Below are 19845 nucleotides of genomic sequence, written 5' to 3' on the forward strand. Positions count from 1 at the left end.
AATGCTTCCAAAAAATCTTGTGGGAGGATATTAAATTGAAGGGAAATGTAGGAACACAAGACCTAATATTGAAAATGTCCTAGAACTGTGGGACATAGGTGCTGAGGGACCATCGGGCTGTGAGAACATAGGGCTGATCCCGACTCTGGAAAGGAAAGGATCCCTACAGACATATACCTTTTTAAAACCTCTTCAAGACCTTTCTGTTTAACCAGAAACAGCTTTGAGGTCGCTAGCGCTAAACCCGCCAGACTCCATTTAAAAAAACAATACTTTTAGCGTACATAGGGCCAACATATTTCCACATGTAAATCGGTAAACTGTGTTTATTTCAACAAAAACTTGAGATGTCATTGTTGGAAAAGTGGAAAGAGGACCCAAAACGACTTTTCATAGTTTCATTTAGTTTCTGTCGACTTTTAATGAAGTGTATTTTACGATGCTAAAATTACTGTTTATTTACATGGAGTCTGGTGGCTTTAGCGAACGCAATTTTGTGGATATTTTTATGTTCAAAAAAAAGGATCTTACTCTTTAACAGAAAAGTCAACCTCCTTAGAAATCCTTTCCATAATGTTGTCAGACACTTGTGAGCCTGTCAATGACAAAACAAGCACTTTTGTGAACGTAAACAAGCTGCACGATTGCCCCATTAACTTTCATTGTAGCTTGTTTCGCCGTTGCCGACTGCAGCGATCTAGCTTAATACTGGACCAATTTCAAAGATTGTTGTTCCCATCAGTCACTTTGACACAAAACCAGGAAAATAGGGTCCATGTTGAAAAAAAAAAAAACGAAGTTACCTTTTAATTGTTCTGATATCATCATGTCTATGTGATACCAGCAACATGCAGCAGGTTGTGTTGCATATTTCATTGTGGACCTTATTCATATGTCACACGTCATGCTTTGTCCTCCTTTATTTACTTCTTATAGAGAATTAATGATTTGCTGATCAATTGCCGGTGTGTAACTGGCTTAAAGGACACAGCTCAGTGCACTCACAGCTTTCAGCTTTGTTCAGTCCCGGCTAGTGGTGTCAGCAGCTCGGTACGAACCCCCACCCCGGACACCTACAGGAGCTCCTTCCCCCCCTCCATCCTGTCTGAATGACTGCCGGCCTTATCTCTGTGGACTTCGGACTCAAAGTGAGAAAGGGCCGACTAAGACAAAATAAAGGAAAGCTTTTAAGAGTGCACTAAAGCTTTGGGGATTTAGACGTCAACACAACTGCTGAATACTCCTTTATAGGTTGAAGAGTGGAGCTCATCACCAGTGCACAATAAACCCATTCAGCAACTGCTCTTTCTTCAATCTCTCTTTTTGTCTCTGTGATTGTGTATCGATTTTCGTCTCTTATGTTGTTTGTGTCAACTCAATGGATCCGGCTGAGGGATCCTGGCTGAGGGCAATTAGATTGCAAGATTCAAATGTCAGTCCCCAACACCGTTGATGCAGATCTGATAACGTTTAAATTTTAAAGAAACCACTTTCAATCTGTAGTTTTCGGGGATCAGTTACTCCACAGTAACAATTACAGTCAAAGCTAGAATCAGACGGGTTTAGTTCTAAGTAGGTAAAACGAATATTATGCATTAATATATCTGCTGTTCCATACAGTGTGAGACAACTGGAGCTGGATAGTTCATGTGTTGGCTGGTTTTGGTGATTTTAAAGCTGTTACTTTAGATAAAATAGTTACATAATGTTGCTTTTAAAAATGGATAGAAATATACTTTATGCCTTACCAACAACATATTCTTACCTTGATTTAGTTGAAAAATACAGCGTAATAAGTAATAATAGTATTGGCAACACCGCCGATGGATTCACAACCAAATAGATAATTTTCTGAAATTCCTAAAAAACAAAGGTTTTTGAGCTATTTTTATTTTTTTTTATCTTCAGCTGGCTTTGACTGCCAGAAGAGTAGAACAAGCATTCAAAGAGAGAATTAGGAAGTCACTGTATTCACTTTCTCTGTCAACTCACTGTAAGCTTCATTCTGAATTCACCCTAATCTCAAGAGTTTCAACCAAGACAATTCACTTGCTGCTCTTTCTTTCTTTCTTTCTTTCTTTCTTTCTTTCTTTCTTTCTTTCTTTCTTTCTTCCGTCTTTTCTGAACACATCATTTCCCCTTCAGAGCTGATTGAATTGAATTAACCCAAATTAAGCCCATTTCTGTGATTTGCCACTGATGGTTTTAGCATAATTACGGAAAGAGTACAATAGCAGTCCAACGACACTTTGTGTAAAGTATTCTGCATCTGCAGCTAATTGCCACTGCTGTCGATAGAAAGACAAATCCAAACACTTTGGGTAATTATCTCTTATTCAGAATCAGAGTGGATGGATAGAACAAAGCTTCAAACTGTGTCTCATCAAGTTAAAAATCTTTTGAAGGAGAACTATTATGCTTTTTCAGAATTTTCTGTCATATCTATAAGGTTACAATGTCAGGTGATCATATGAAACGTGACCAAAGCTTGAAATAATGAGGTAAACGAATGTGAAATAAATCCCTTTGAGCCAAAACCCTCACCAGACCGTCCCGAACGCTGTCATCTTGGTTGCAGATGTTGTTAATTTCTCCCCAAATTTCGGATCACATTCACGTAGTTTTTGGTTAAGAAGCCTTTATCGGTGATTTTTCACAGTAGAAAGTGCTGCTATACTCGGTTACAGTCAGTAACGGACGGTACAGACACAGCGAGAGCGCAGCACCAATGCCGAGACCCTGAAACGCTGACCAATCAGATCAGACTTGGCTTTTTTAATGTTAATTCATGGGTGTTCTTTGTTGTTTCTGATGCTGCTGCTGTTATCGTTCACCAAATAGTAGGGCTGGGTACCGGATTCAATACCTTTTATGGCAACGATCTAAACTAGCGGGTATTGGAAAAATGCCTCCTCATTCAATACCTAAATATTTGGAACAAAAACACAACTTTCCCTCTCAGCTGTCCAACCCGTGTCTTATCACTAAATCACAGGGAGTCTCAATGTTTCCTGCTGGAGTTTATGTTAATATGGCATTATGCCATAACTCCTTGGATCAATGACAGAATCGCACACTCTGCACTACAGACTCAATATGTATACTGTCGTTCAACATACTTTTGTGTAAATAAACAGTAGTGTGGATCTATTCGGACGCACTAAGCTGTCATTTCAACCTCACTTCCTGAGAGCCTCCTTGTCGTTGAAGATGCGTAGCCATGGTAACCCCTGCCGACGCCTGCTCTAGCGGCATCACCAGATAATACTTAAATTACTGAAAAAGGTGAATAACTAGACCAACAGTCGGAGATGACAAAATCACAGATTTTTATATGTAGAAATTAGGGCTGTCAAACGATATTTATTTTTCTTAATCGCGATTAGTCGCTGAATTTTGATAGTTTATCGCGATTAATCGCCTGTTTTATCACATGACTAAAATTTTATTATTTTGCATTTCATAACTGTTTTCAAGTCTGTATTATCAATATTACAACTATTCTTACCAGTGGATCTTGATTGGGTATCAAATGAATGCAAAGAAAGTGACTTTATGATCTTGACTTTTACATTTATTTGATCATATCAAATAAAAAGATGTGCAACAAGACTGAGGTAACACAATCAATGTCTTCAGAAATATAGCTTGCCTTAAGCTTGCTTTTTTAAAAATGTAAAAATAAATGAGACAGCAAAAGTGCATGCACAAGATGTCAAGATGGTCCGCAGTTAGTTGCCACCCATTTGGCAAGCGCCTCAGTTCTTTTTTTTTTTCGATTTGGTTTCATCCGCAGGTCTGTGGTGACTTCCACTCTCCAAAATAGTATAGTATAGTAGTCCGCTAGCATCAACCTGATTAGCTGTACTAGCTGCACGCTTAGCTCGTAGAGGGTAGCCAGTCTTGTATAAAGTACTTGAAAGCAATACTTGAGTAAAAGTACAAGTATATTACAAGAAAATGACTTTGGCAGAAGTTAAAGAGTAAAAGTCTTAAAGTATCTGATATTTATTGTACTTAAGTATCAAAAGTAATTTTCTGATAATAAATGTACTTAAGTATTAGAAGTAAAAAAACAATTTGATTATGAACTTTATGGCCAAAGATGTGAAACGTTATCTTCATCACCACTGTCGTCGGGGTGGTCATCGTCTGTTACCATGGCGGCAGAGCCTGCACCAGTTGCTTCCATGATGCTATCTGTCATTATGCTTCCTCCTCTTCTTCTTTAGTTTTGGCCTATGTTTTTTGGGGGTTTGCTGCTTGGCAACAAACAGGCATTAGGTCACCAACTGGAAAGGAGCGTGCATTATTTTGGCAATGTAGGAGCAATGATTGGCCAAAGCTGCTTTTTTCCAGTGTAACAAATTTTTTCTGATTTTATTTTGTAGTAACGAGTAACTAAGATGCTTAGGGGAAATGTAGTGGAGTAAAAGTTTCCGGAAATATAAATAACGAAGTAAAGTACAGATACGTGAAAATTCTACTTAAGTACACTAGTGAATATTTGTACTTTGTTACATTACAACACTGATGGTAGCTTAAACTTGAAGTGCTTCGGTGATATTTTAGCTCTATTTGACACAAGGTGCATATAACTTTTGACTTGTCGACGGGGCTGTCTGGGAGTTTTTTTTTACCCTCGTGTTGTCTTACCGTCCATCATAAATGTGTTGTCTTAACCCGGGTTAAAGTTGAAAATGAACTTTTTTTGGGCACTTTTTCCAATGTTTTTGACACTTCACACACATGGTTTTGTCACTCTTCTCATCACTTGTTTTAAAATTCATGGTCACAAACCTAATTTAAATGACATTATACCCAATTTTTTGAGTTAAAAAAGGCAGAAATTATGCACCGTTTTGACCAATAGTTAAGATCAGAGGATGTTGAGTAAATCATAGACTGTTTAATGTCAAACTTTAGTCTTGACACGGTTTTTCAAACGCTATAAAATTGAATAAAACACCCAAAATTCAATGAAAGTAATCATTAATTGTTCCTGCGAAGTTTGTTATATGGGTTCCATTCAAAGTACATCATGCATCCATGTTATTTTTGGGAAATTTGGTTGTAAGAAACCCATATTTCTGATATAACAAACTTTGAAAACGGGTCAAACACGAGGGTTAAGTAAAACGCGCCATTTAGAACTGTGCTGTTCATCTCCATGGCTGCAGCAGGAGGTAAGAAGTGCCTGTGGCAGCTTGACATCAATTAAGGTGCCTCAAAGGGTCAAAATGTTAGCAGCCAAAGATTCTAGAGAGTAGCGATTCTTCGTAGCAAAGATTATTTGGTAACAGCGCCAGTGACGGTGTAAAATGAAGAATCTTTGGTGCACGCGATTATCGTGATGAACACAGGGTGGTGATGGCGCAGTGGATATGGCGCACTGGATATGACAGTTGATATGACACATGCCTTTGGTGTGGGAAACCTGGGTTTGAGTCCCACTGCGCTACATCAATCAATGTGTCCTTGAGCAAGACACTTAACCCCTAGTTGCTCCAGAGGTGTGCGACCTCTGACATATATAGCAATTGTAAGTCGCTTTGGATAAAAGCGTCAGCTAAATGACATGTAATGTGACACAATTATAATGCGTTATGCTCTGTCTTTAATCTTAACGCATTAATGCTGACAGCCCTAGTAGAAATATCAATTAAAGTGTTTTAACGTTACAGAGCTCCTTGGTTTCTGTCCGTTTCGAACGTTGTCGTTACTACCGCATTGCACTATGGGATACCTTTGCCAGCATAGTGTCCAGTGTTTGCATACTGTAATATTTCACCGGAAAAAGTATGCGATTCATGTACTATTGTTTTTAGACTAATGATTTCGGACATAATAAAACATCTGACTTCCTGTTTTAGCTAATTTCGGAAACAACCTTTATTTATGGAATTGTCCAACACCTGACGGACGGCTAAATGACATGAGCTGACTGTAGCATTCCACACAACCAGTAGTCAATATATTGGCCCTCAGTGCTCCAAGAATGCACAGCATTTATTGGTTTCTTTTTTTTACAGCCCAGACATTCAGGTGTCTGGAGCCTTATAAAGCAGTTAGCACATACAGTACCTGTAGATGATGTAGTCACATTATCTCACACATATACTGTAGTTACCCTCAACCTTTCACACTCTGTAGCTGCAGGAGTGCATCTGTGGCCGCTGCACACAACACCCATCTCTCTTTCTGTGCTTCATTCAAATTGCTGTTGGTAGTTCGTAGTAATCGTGTGTGTGTACGTAGAAGCTGCGGTAAATGTCATGTAACTGAGGATCACTGCAACTACGAAACAAGCATAATCATTCGAAAAGGACGCAGGTGCACTTAGAGTGGCTATAATAATAAAAAAAAATGTAATCACATTATCCTCCGTCATTATGTTATGCACAGCTACAGTATTATAATATCAGTTTCTACACAACCCAAAGGTTTGTTGTTGGGACATTACCTTTTACATTTACATTGTGGTAGCCTGTTTTACTTGTCTATTTTTGTGCCGGTACAATAATGTACCCATAAACAATGATACAGTATATCATCAAGTATTCAACTTAAATGTGGGGTTTACATGAATACTGAATATCTATGGAACATTCAAAGACATCACATTGGGCACTGTCAAATTGTTATGGCCATTTCTTTCACTATTTTTGTACGTTATATAGACTAAACAATTATTAAATAGCAAAAAATCAAAAAACAGATGAATCAACAATATAATCAGTTTAGTTGCAGCCCTACAACTTCTCCAGCCTGGTCTCACAGAATTCCGTGAAAAGTGGCACGGAATGTGTGAAAATTCCGTTTGGCCACCACGGAAAACAATGCCAAGATAAAGTCAATGAGAAGATGACATAGCATTAACAGCGACTACAGTAGCGAGTAGTATGAAAGCCCGAAAATCCGCATAAGGAGGATGGTTGGGGTGGTGGATGGGTCAAACACCACAGGACTTTCACCCAGGAGACCGGGGATTGTGTCCCGCGTGTTCCATTTCCTAAACCGAACTGTCGCTTTCTTGTTTTCCTAAACTCAACCGTCCCGTTCTTCTTTACCTAAACTCAACCGTCGCTTTCTTGTTTTCCTAAACTCAACCGTCCCGTTCTTCTTTTCCTAAACTCAACCGTCCCGTTCTTCTTTTCCTAAACTCAACTGTCCCGTTGTTGTCCCGTGTCCCGTTGTTGTTTTCCTAAACACAACCGTTTGTTGTTGTTTTCCTAAACCCAACTGCCCCGTTTTCCTTAACTTAAGGGGCCGTGTTCATTTCACGGAATTCTTCCGTGGGCCCATCACGGAATTTTCGGCAATTCCGTAAAACTGCCACAAATTTGGAGTTAACGCCGCCTTCACTGGCAGTTGAAATCAGCTCCGTAATACGCAATATGCCCCCAGCTGACGTCGTACTACACCGTTGAAAAGCTTCGGAAACGACTCACAAAAATGGCAGAGAGACTAGAATGAGTGATTAGTGAAATAGAAAGGCTGCTGCGTGGAGAAAAGTTGCCCAGGACGTCGGTTAAATGTGATATAGCGGTATAATGTCAATAGTTCGATGTCTGTTGCTAGCTAACCAATTAGCATTAGCAGGTTTGTTTATCAGTACCATAGCAACGCTGGAATTGTCGGATAGGAACCGTCCGTAGCCTTTCGCAAGAGTTAAATTGCGTCCTGATGACCAACTGACACGATTCTGTGGGATCAGGTTGGACTTAGGGCTGGGTATCGTTCAGAATCTTTCGATCCGGTGCCAATTTCGATATCTCAGCTTCGATACCTATTCCTAACGATACTTTTTTTCGATACCATATGTTTTAAAATTCATTTCAACATCAACAAAAATACATTAAACACAAAGCTTTTATTTTCCACCTTAATTGTGAATCAATACAGTTATCAAAATTAAAAAAAAAATCTGGTAAAACTGCTCACTCAGAGTAACATTAATAAAAGTGCCTTGCCTTGCAAGCTCAGCCTGTCAGTCAGTCATCAGGGCAGAGAAACCACCGTTGTGGCTGCTTGTCTAAGAGGAAGTGTAACGTCAACAGCACCGCGACCGCTTTCGGCTCGCCACTAATATCATATCGCAGCAAACGCTGTCTGCGTGAAGTTTTAAAAAACTGTAACCACACTTGAGACCAACGGTGACTCTCTGTGACTTCAACAAAACTGCAGACAGTTTACTCCGTCCGCACCTCTCCGTGTGCGCGTGCGTGTGTGTGTGTGTGTCGGTCGGAGCTCCGCTCTGTGTCAATATGCAGAGCGGACAGATAAGCTTGCCCTTACGCGCTCAGATGCTTTTGGAACCGAAATTTGGCACCGAAAGATAAAGAATTTTTCGATACTCATAGGATTGGAGTATTTTTTTCGATACCATAAAAGTATTGACGTTCGGTACCCAGCCCTAGTTGGACTTATATCATATATTTCTTTATTTAATAGTAGTAGTTATAAGTAGAATCCTTTGATTTTGCTATTTTCTGACACACTGTACAGTATGTGTTCCCATAATCCCCACAGTCAGTGGGATTAAGGGAACACATACTGCACAGTGTGTACCCTAACTCAGCACTCCTGCCAGTGTTCACAATGAATTGAACTATGAAAGCAATGCTACCTTGCAGGCACTCCACTCACAACAAATATTTCTGCTAATGGTTGTCTGGAATTTGAAATCACTCAGCAGCAGTGTATCGTCTCTCTGCTATCGTACCATATCACTCTGAATTCTTTGGGATGTCTCATCCTGTGCCCCACGTGTTACTGCCTAACCCAGACTATTGAGGCTTTGCTGTTATTGCCTCAGTTCCAAAGTAGGTTTCAGTGTTTCCTCTAGGATTTTTTTTTAGCAGTGGGGGCAGATCTGTCGGACCCCCCCTGGCGCCCCGCCGCCAAATGTTTTACGTATTAAACTGAACGGACACTTCGCAGCAACACGAACAAATATATTTATTCACCTCTATTCACACACAATGAGGCATATTTTCATTTCGTTTTGACTGAACTGTATTTTTGAGGAACTGTAGGTCTACAACATGAATTTTCCAAGAAATTCAGTAGGAAACCATTCATAATGAAACTAATTGCATATTTGCCTCAGTGGCAAAGTTGGCAGCCTTGCTGTGTGCATCTGATTTTTTCTTGGCTTTTGGAAAAATAACTCCAAGGCTCGGTTATAGGGGAATTCAGAAAGAGGTGGCCCATTAATGCTGAGTAGCATACATGCTGCTAGATGGTCCCCCTGTGGCCTGTTTTGAAATTTATATGTGTAATAACTTTGCTAAATAAAAAATACAATCCTGCATACTTGACTTTTCCTAAAATAGTCTGTATTTTCATTTAAAATTGTTTTTAGGCTATAAACATTACACAAAAGGCAAAGAAAATACAATCACTTTTACCTATTTTGGCTATTTTTGCGGTTTTGTTTTTAATCTTTTGCGTGGTTGAAGATGCATCGTGGTTGCTTAGTAATAATCATAGTCTCCGTCAGAGAAACGTAACTAGCGCTCTCGGAGAACAAGTGTGGGCATTAAGGGCATTAAGGTGGTAGCCTAAGTGGGCAGAAGACAGATAGAGAAAGAGGAAGCAGACGTGTTGTAGATGCAACCGGAGCAGAGCAAGAGAACCCATTGAAGATTTTAGCTGTGTCACGTCTGCCTCCGCTCTTATTGTGTTTTCTGTTTGTTTTCATGAACTTCCTGTTTTATTTTGCATCCACTGTGTGTCTTCATTCACTTCACTTGTCTTCCTGCCTTTGTTTGTTTCCCGCCGTTTTTGATTACCTGTCTCCGCCCTAATGTTATTCACCTGTGTCTGGTTGTATTCCCCTCCCCCGTGTATATATACTCACCTGTGTTCACTTGTTCTCTGCCAGATTGTTGTAGCTCCATGTTGACTCACTTTCCAGCGTTCCCTTGTTTTGTTTCCCCGTGTACCCTGACCTATTGCCTGTATCATCGACCACGTTTGCCTGCCTGTTGGATCTGTACCGTTGCTTGCATTGTTCTGGGAGCAATAAACCGATCACCTTTATCCTTGTTTCCTGAGTCGTGCATTTGGGTCTGCCATTGTAGCCTGACAAGCTGCTGATTAACCGCTTGTTGCCCCATGTGCGCTGATGCGCTCATCTGTTGACATTTCCGAATGCCTTTGCTCAATAAAAAGGGCTTTCCACACAAACAAACGTAGCCTTCATGTGTCATTAGTATGAGAAAAAAAAAAGAGATTTTAACTGTGTCGGGCTCGGACACAAATTAAGGCCTGGCCGGGTTCGGTCACGGCTCTGTCAGACGCGGGCCGGCTCGGACAGAAAAATTCGGCCCGATCCGGACTCTAGTGGGCATCACCGATGGGCCGAAGGCAAAGCCAGAGTCGGTAACGCAGCGGTGCACGGTCCGAGCAGCGCTGCGCACCGCAGCAGACACCAAAACGGAGGCAGTGCCAGTTAGGTTAGGTTATAAATGTTCAAATAACATAGCCTAGGCCTACTTTTAATTGTTATTTGGTTGTGAATTATGTTGAATGAATTTCCCCCAATATGTTTCATGAATGTATGAAATAATCACGGTTTAGCCTACTATGCCATGATATGATATCAAGGGCGTTGTATTGAATCAACAGCCACGTGCAATTTAGCTAGCAGGTGAAGGTGAAACTAAAAATGTGTAAGAACTATAGACTAATACAGGCTTAAATGGACTGACAATATTAGTTATACGACTTACAGTTCTCAAGGATGCACACATGCCATCTCAACTAGGTCCTCCGGACAGCCTGTCTCTTTTTCTTTCTCCCTTTTCTCAGAGTGGCACGCGTGCCCACTTGCGTTGTGAAGCGCGTGTCCACGCTATTCTGCGACTCTCTAACAATCACGGCTGATAGACGGCTTTTTTCTGATACCGTGGCGGGAGAAATCTAACCATGGCGGACCGCCACTTGCCAATCAACATAGAGGAAACACTGAGGTTTTCCTCGGGGGCCTTTACAGGGAACATGTATAGGGCACTTCTGGTGTCGCGCTGGTACTGTGACTGTAGCCAAACTGGGCCTACAGGGACGGAAAACAGACAGTTGGCTTCTTTTCGATGATCATGCTCACAGTCTTTGCCAGTGTACCATTCCAGTTAAAAAAAAAAAAATATATATATATATATATATATATATATATATATATATATAAAAAGGTAGGAGGGGTTTAAACTTCTCCCTCAAACTTTATTTTTTTATTCTTCACACAACTACTGTAACTGAGCTCTAAAACAAAGCAAAGAAGATAATAAAATACCTATAGATCAGTCAAATGCTCATATAATTGTTTGGTTCATTTTGATTTTAAAAACTAAAAGTGCAGAAAGCATGGCGGGTACTTCAGGGGGCCTGGGAGATTGTAACATTCAGAGGAAATACTCAAAGCCGGGCAAACTCTGTCTATGTAGAGAGCTTAAAAACTAATTATATTAAGTTGTCTTCCTATAGCAACATATTACTGTAATGTATTAATGATTGTATCTTAAATGGACTGTGTTTCTTAAAGGGAGTATTTAAGGGGACATGTTTAACATTAAGAGGTTAAATCAAATGCTGCTGGTAACTTCACAGGAGAGAGGTGTTACTATCTACATAGTGTACCAAACATTTACAGTAATAGTAACATGAAAAGTGACAATGCGTGAGTGACCTAGCCTGTGTGTGTGTGTGTGTGTGTGTGTGTGTGTGTGTGTGTGTGTGTGTGTGTGGGTGTGGGTGCATGCGTGCCTGTGTGTGTGCTGGATGCGTCCACTGCATAAGCTGCCAAGCAAGTGTTTAAATGCATAAGTAGTGTTCCTCAGCAGTGGTGGAATGTACTGTAACTAAGTGTGTTTACTCAAGTAAGTATTTCTCTTGAGTCTTTTTCTTTTCATGCCACTTTCTACTTCTACTCCGCTACATTTCAGAGCAAAATATTGTACTTTTTACTCCTTTTTACTACATTATTCTTACAGCTTTAGTTACAAATTAAAGGTGCAGTAGGTAGGATTGTGAAGATCCAGGACTTAGCCCAAAAATTTGTACATCGACAACTTCTCAGTCCCTCCCCCCTTTCTGCCAAAGCCCAAAATGGTCTCATAAGTCCCTCCCCCCACAAGGGAGAATGAATTTGTGTGCATGAGCAGTGATTGACACGCAGTTAGACAGTTTTTACAGTGTGGTGTTAGTACGTACTTTTAGGGATCTGAATACTGTCCCTCCATCCTATCCTCTTACTCTGAGGTCTCTGGACCATCATTCATTTAATTATCATATTACTGTCTGGTTTTTAAAGAAAATATTTTCTGAAATGCAAAAACAACCTAAAACTAAGGCATAGATTAAAATTACAATAATAATACATAATACATAAACCTGCCTTTCACAACTACAAGTTTCAACCTAACTACAGCTCAGGCATTAACGTTGTGTGTAGGAGGAAAAACGAGAGGACAGATGGGTTGGAACAAGAGTCTTCTCTGAGTGCTTTTTCAAAGCAAAGATGTAATGATATACAACTTCTTAAATGTCTCTCTACATACTGGTGTTTGTGTATGTGTGTGTGTGTGTGTGTGTGTGTGTGTGTGTGTGTGTGTGTGTGTGTGTGTGTGTGTGTGTATTTTATTTTCTTGAGAAAAACTTAGGGATATCACAACTGACTGATATTGATTGATTAACCTTCTTTCAGTTTGGATCCTATTACAGATACAAAACGCTGCAGTGCAGCAATGTCAGAAGTAACCGAGCCAGGATGTACTGGAACTCGGATCCCCCTGATTGGTGATTAAACAGTTTGAGCTGTAGAATGGATGCGTTGTGATTTGTGGGACGGCTGAGCACACATGAAAGGGTTGTTGCAGCTGTCTCTACGCCACTGTTGGCAGACAATAGTAACGGTATGGAGAATTGCTGTTGATCCGGGAAGACTGTGCAAATCCAGCACCTAGTCACCTCCCTGTCTTCCTGTCAAAGCACACCTAATGACACGTCAACGATGTTGGAAATTGTCCCCAAACTTTCTCTGAACCCTTTCTAAAAGACTTTCTGTAATTTTTCAACCTGGGTGGGTTTTCAGGCACACCGTGTGGAAATATTCAAAGCTTTCATGAAGTGTGTGTGTGTGTGTGTGTGTGTGTGTGTGTGTGTGTGTGTGTGTGTGTGTGTGTATTTCCTTTTGAATATATTTCAGCAAAAAAGTGTTTAGCTGTCACGCAGATTTAACATACCGTATTTACTGAAAGGCAGATAAAACTGAATATGTATTCGAGCTGTCGGCTGTGTGCATCTGCACGGATGGTGAAGTTGATGGGATTCATATTGTTGGATTTCATCTGAGAAAGGAGGAGGATCAGGGGAAAGTACAGCCGGACCACTGCTCTCTCTGTAAATTGCTGGTGTGCTGAGGCAGAAGGCAGTGGTTTGTATCGCTCTGATCCCTGGATTCACGGCGATCTATCTCAGCACATATTTGGCCTTGATGTGCAATCAGTGAAGTTGTAAAGACTGGGCTGGAGTTGTTCCAAGGTGCTTGCAGTTCAGTAACCACATGGAATCGGTGGAAACCACAAGAAACCCATTCGGGATAATCCACAACAAGCTACAGCTTATTGTAGGGGTGCTTGTGCAGTGCATTATTTTTGATAACCGCAAGGGTTGGAGTGAATACATCTTTTTATTCCTGCTCAAGTATTGTTAAGTCATATTTCGGTTGGATTGTTCTGTCGGGGTGTCCCCATGGCCTAGTAGTGCTTATCATGTAAGCACACAATGTCTTGGGTTCGATTTTTGTGTCCTGTCCACCTTTACACTCAATTGTCAAGTAAAGGCAAACGACCAAAAATAAATAAATAAAATAAATAAAATAAATAAAATAAATAAAATAAATAAAATAAATAAAATAAATAAATAAAAATAATTTTTATTAAAAATGTCAGTACATGTGATACTTTGGCTACATTTACGTTGCTACATTTTGGTTTAAAAAGGAATATATCATTCCCCCTCCTCTGGCGTTTCCGAGCCCCTAAACCGGAGACATTTGGAAACACTTCTGCAATCTGCAGGGTTGTGTTGCAGTCTCAACGGCCACAAACAGGGGCGTCGGACTGGGGGGGAAAAGGGGACTGAGTACCCAGGGCCCTCATGTGAGGAGGGCCCAAAAAGATGCTAGAATTAATAGCTGTGGATGCGGGAAGGGGCCCATAAAAATGCCTTTCTACAGGGCCCAGAATTTTGTGCTACGCCCCTGGCTGCATACGGAGAGCTTTGTCAACACCGACACTGACGCCAATGTTCTGCCACCTGATTGGGTCGTGACGTCTTGTTCTGTCAGACTAAAAGCTACTGACGTTACCATGGCAACTACCAGCAACGGGCCGAGTATACACGCTGCCTCCTGTTTAAGCCTAAACCGCAGTATGAAAGAATCTTAAGTACTTTGTGGTGGAAGCCACTGCCCCTGTTGCAACAAGCCTAGGGCCACCTTGTGGCCCTCATGAAATGCTGTGGGGTTTTCTCTCAGGAACCAAGACATGATCCATTTGAAATGTCTCAATGAGGCTTGATTATTCAGGAACCTGTTGGTGTGATTTGTGAAGGAGCCTGTGAAGTAGGTCTGTTGCTTACTTGTGAGAATTCCTCCATCTTTGTTTAGTTTGTACGCTGTGCTGTATAATGAGCGATGGGCTTAAAGTTTCTAGAACACTGGAGACCTTGTAGGCTATATTTTGTATGCATACCAATACAAGCGTGCACATAATTCATTTCATACATGCATCGGTAATTTTTCATCAACATAAACTTTTAGATCCGTCAGTGTTTTTAGTATTCAGTGGTCTATATGTGTCACAGTATAGACACTCCACTGTAAGACAATACACATGTCTTCATCTTTCCTGTCAAAAATAAAGGCAGAAAATGCCCCAAAAAATATTAATCTTAAAAAAAAAAAATCTTAAAATAGAAAGAAACTAAAATACTGAAGAGAGAGAGCGAAAAGGCCCAAACTAAAATTACAAACAATATCAAATCAACAGAAAAAATAATATTAGTAGTTGCATGGGTTGTTTACAAAGACATCCCATAGGGATAACATTGCACAGACAAAAACAAACCTAAGAGGTAACTAAACCTCAGAGTCAGTTACTATGGTAACTGAGCCTGTGAACCTAACCTGGTCGGGAGCAGGTTTTCTTCAAGAAACCTCGAGTTTCTCTCAGTCTCCTCCCTCTAAGAGGGAAGAAACTCATTTCCTCATTCATTCATTCAGTCTGTATCAGGCGCATTTTAATGCAGTTTGTTATCTACATGAATAAAAAAAGGATTGGTTTATGTTAGATTATAAAACGTTTTTTTCTCAAACATGTCATGTCCTTTTGTCGAAGATCCCATTGATGAAAAAGCTGTATTAATTCACAGAGAGTTTATGAGTTTATGATATTGAGTCCCGACTATAGATGTATTTTCATTTCCACATAACCGATTTGAGAGGTATTTTTTATCACAGTCCATTAGATGTGTAGATACCTTATCCGTCCTCATATCACTAACATCAACCATCGTGGACAGGCTTTAACATCCCAGCAGATTCTTTGTGTCGCATTACGTTTTTTGCAAACGGCAGTTTTCTTTATAACAGTGTAGCGGATCATACTGTAATAGTAAAGCCACTGTAGAGCCGTCAGAAAAGTGTGACTTGCTCTGAAATGTTTTTTAAACGTTTTTGTAGTGTTCCCTGGACACAAACCAGACCCATTAAAAAGAAATAAATGATTCTACATTATAGTTCTGTTAATGATCATGGTGCTGCAGCCTCAGAATGGGATTAGTATAGTTTACTTTTTCGCCCGCAGGATTGCACCTAAATGAAATTATAGGTGTAATACAATTCCAGTTTTCACCAGTAGCCTAATATTATAATTTAACTGTGATTAAATATGAAATTAATACACTGTTAATGCGTACGCATTGACTCGAGCAGCAATTTTCTCCCACACCAATTCTCTCTCTTTTGCAGCAGCAGCCACCATCTTGCTTTTTTAACGAAATGCGCTGTTTGTGCGCATGAGTATTTCCGCCGACCCGTTTGTTTGTGGTTGTTACCATGGTGAATCGTAGAATCATGGCTGCATTCATGCTGCCTTTTTATAGTGGTTGTGCAAGCGCGTAACCCTGAGTGAACCTACTCCAAGTTGATTGAACCAACTCAAATCAGCTGTTCTGGAACCGAAAACTCTGAGTTTCCCATCTCAGGGTAAATCAATTCAGACATCAGGGTTAGACTCAGAGTTTGTTAAACCTCCTTCCTGGAATGGACCCCAGGTGTTAGCTTTGAAAAATCTGATGGTAAAGCATTCCACAACACTGAACCTCTGTAATTTAAACCAAACTGAAGTTGAAATATTTGACAGATAGAAGGCCTGAGTTTGTAGTTATTTCAAGTGGCATGATTATGAAGTTACTAAGGGCCCTATTTTAACGATCGAAACACACGGCGTGAAGCGCATGGCACAGGTGCGTTTAGGGCGTGTCCAAGTCCACTTTTGCTAGTCTTAGGGTCCGTGCGCCGGGCGCATGGTTCAAAAGGGTTGTACTTAGTGTCTTCATTAATTCAATAGGTGTGTTTTGGGTGTAACATGCAATAAACCAATCAGTGTCATCTTCCATTCCCTTTAAAAGCCAAGTGTGTTTGTACCTTACCTATTATGATGGCGGATTTGCACCGTAATATTTTTTATTTGTAATCTTTTGCATGTGTGTGTGCTGAGCGCTTCCCTGTGTGTGTGTGTGTAACAAGCATAGTGTGTGCGCGCTGTGCGCGAGCCTAGGCGTTAAAATAACATTGAAATGCTGCGCGATCGCTTCCCTCTGCCTCAAGATAGCAATACGCCAAGAATTCACCTGAACACAACTCCCTGTAAGACCAGCACTCCCATGGGCGCACAGATGGTCAGTGGCGCGATCACATCCCGCTGCCTCAAGATAGCAATACGCCAAGAATTCACCTGAACACACCTCCCTGCGTTACCAGAACGCTATTTAAACAACGTTGACGCTGGATGGGAAATTGACAACTGCGTCGGTCTTAAACTAGCAAAGACACTGCGCCGGGTGCAACATAGGACCCTAAGAATAGAGTTCATTATAGAATGAAGGAAGAATCTTGTATACAAATAAAGCAATCTGTAGTTGATTGACTTGTTGAACATAATGTTCATAAGGTTCGTTGTATTTCTGATTTACCTCGCCCCTTAAACACCAGCTGGCACCGTCCAGGCCCCTGTGGTTTGCTGGGACTGGAAGCGTTGCTGCTTTAGTTCATGTTTGGCTCAGGATGATGTAGACTAATAGCAGGAACATGAGAGTGGAGCCAGGTGCTTTCTCGTACTGCAGGTACACTTCACTTCTGAGCGCTGCATTCTCAAAGATATTTCTCTGGCTGAAAAATGAAAGTTGTAATATGCGCCATAATCTTGCAATGTTCTTGTCTCAAATCAGGTACACACCTACAGACGCCTTTATGAAAGTTGAAACATTCAGTGTTTCCTGATCTCCTTACCCTACATTACTCCTCCAGGAACCTAAGATCGCCTAATCAGTTCCTTTTAGCTATTCCACTGTCTCGGATGAAAACAAAGGGTCCCACACACTTCCCATTCATATTAGGTCCTACTCTACTGCCGTCTTATAACACATTTTTATTTTTTGGCGTATGATTTAGTTTAGGGACATTTGTATAGAGGTGTGTTGTTTGTATGATGTTCATTGTGTCTATATTTGTATTGTCTTCCTTTGTTTTTATAACATAATATGACTTTGTACAGCACTTTGTTCAGCCTAGGTTGGTTTTAAATGTGCTCTATAAATAAATTGACTTGACTTTGTAAGAAGTGTTTTAGAGACGAGGTGATTCAACTGTATGGTGTTTTGCAGAGCTGTTGAATTGTATTGTGTTTTACCTCGTGGTGTTTCTAATATTCAATCTACCCTTATTGATGTAAATGGGGTGAACAAAATATATATTTTTACATATAATACCACTTCTAAGTTTTGAGCGGTAAAATTCAACAGCACTCTAACTGTGGCTGCTGAAACGATACACACAATTCAAAGTCAAAACTTCTTTGATACAGTTTGATCAAAACGGAACATTATAAACGTCTTGAAGGTGAAATGTATGGCTTTTGTATTAGAATGCTATAGTACCAAACTCAGTGGCAACTGTCAATGTTTTCACATGCCAGATGAGAGAAACGTGGGTTTCCTCCGGGTGCTCCGGTTTCCTGCCACCTTAAACACATGCATGCTGGGTAACCAGAGGCGTCGGACTGGGGGGGAAAAGGGGACTGAGTACCCAGGGCCCTCATGTGAGGAGGGCCAAGAAAGATGCTAGAATGAATAGCTGTGAATGCGGAGAGGGGCCCATAGAAAATGCCTTTCTACACGGCCCAGAATTTTGTGCTATGTCCCGGTGGGTAACTAGGACTACAGTTGAAACTTAGCCGTCTGGCTAGCCCTGGTGCATTTACAGAAATGTTGATTAATGTGCATTATCCTAATACATTTAATTTTTTTTTTTACAGAACCTCTATCGTTAACATCCGTTCTCTTTGCAGGTGTCACTCTATGAATGTGTGAGGTGGTAGCCAATCAGCAGCAGCCTCAGGACCAACAGTCAGACCATGGACCTTAGATTCAGACGGTTGTCGCCTCTCGCCGGGGGAGCTCTTCATCTGGTGCTGCTGGCCGGACTGGTGCTGCCGTCTCACACAGAGAGTGAGTACTCATATTCTTCACACAGCTCCGAGCTCTGCCCATATGTCAGCAGTGTTACAGACAGCTAGGATCCATTAGCTGAAATGGAGGCTGCAAAATAGGGCTGGGTACCCAATTCAATACTTTTTAGGCACCGACCAAATTACCTCCCTAGTACTGAGTATCGAAAAATGCCTCGTCATTCAATACCCAATTTCAATACCTAAGGAGCAAATCTCATCAGAGTCAGTGAGCCAATAAGCATGCAGCATGCTTCTACCAAGATGTAATTATGCTGGTGATTGGCTGTCTAACGTCGTAGAAACACGCCAGAAAAACCCTACGTTATACAGAGACGGGACTCACGTACCAAACAACAGTCTCGCAGCCCAATCTGGACAAGCTGCAGGCGTGATGAAGATGATTGGCAAATCCCAGAATACAAGGAATTGCAGTTTTGGCCGCACTTGAAGGCAGCTTTATTTCACAGGATAGAGAGGGAAAGAAAAGAGATGAGCGAGACATAGCGAGAGCTTTGTTGTTGTAGGAAACATTCAGCTATTACACAAACTCCCGGGCAGTTCACTACTTGTGATTGGTGTTTAAAAACTTTCTTGTGGCAGCAATAGAGGCAGTGATGTTTCCTGTTTCCTGTACGGGACTCTCACGCCTCAAACCATAGCTCAAAACACACCGACAATTCTGATCTCCGGTTACATGATTGGCCACCGCAGTGTGACTTGGGGTTGCGTTTCTCCAAAAGTTGAGTCGGTCTCAACTTTTCGCCGCATGCCTGCTGTGTGGTTTTTGTCCACAAGAATGAGGCCTTATTTGTCGAGCCAAAAGTACACATTTTATCTGAACGGCACGCAGAGCATTCCTGTGCTTCTGATTGGTTTGGATTGTTCAACAGGTTGGTTTTAATGTGAGTAGCTCCAGAGGAGTCCTATTCACAGACAAAAGCTCCTCATTACACTGTTCTCTCACTGCATTGTCAGTGCAGGTGTAGTCTGGCTCTCCATCAGCTCTCTCACTCCTTACCAGCGGAGGACACTCCTTATAGATGTCCTA

At 41.0% G+C, this 19845-nt stretch overlaps 1 protein-coding gene across 11 annotated transcripts in view; it reads left to right on the forward strand.

Moving 5' to 3' along the window:
• The window catches only part of ptprfa (protein tyrosine phosphatase receptor type Fa), a 404110-nt gene that overhangs the window by 83267 nt on the left and 300998 nt on the right, over positions 1-19845 (forward strand). For all 11 annotated transcript variants that reach the window (XM_028586901.1, XM_028586900.1, XM_028586904.1 and 8 more), the window contains exon 2: positions 18636-18795. In XM_028586901.1, the coding sequence (XP_028442702.1) occupies positions 18702-18795 (94 nt within the window). In that variant the 5' untranslated portion in view covers positions 18636-18701. The remainder of the gene's footprint in view (positions 1-18635; positions 18796-19845) is intronic.

The sequence above is a fragment of the Perca flavescens genome, chromosome 9, assembly GCF_004354835.1.
Source record: "Perca flavescens isolate YP-PL-M2 chromosome 9, PFLA_1.0, whole genome shotgun sequence".
In the NCBI taxonomy this organism is placed as follows: Eukaryota; Metazoa; Chordata; class Actinopteri; order Perciformes; family Percidae; genus Perca; species Perca flavescens.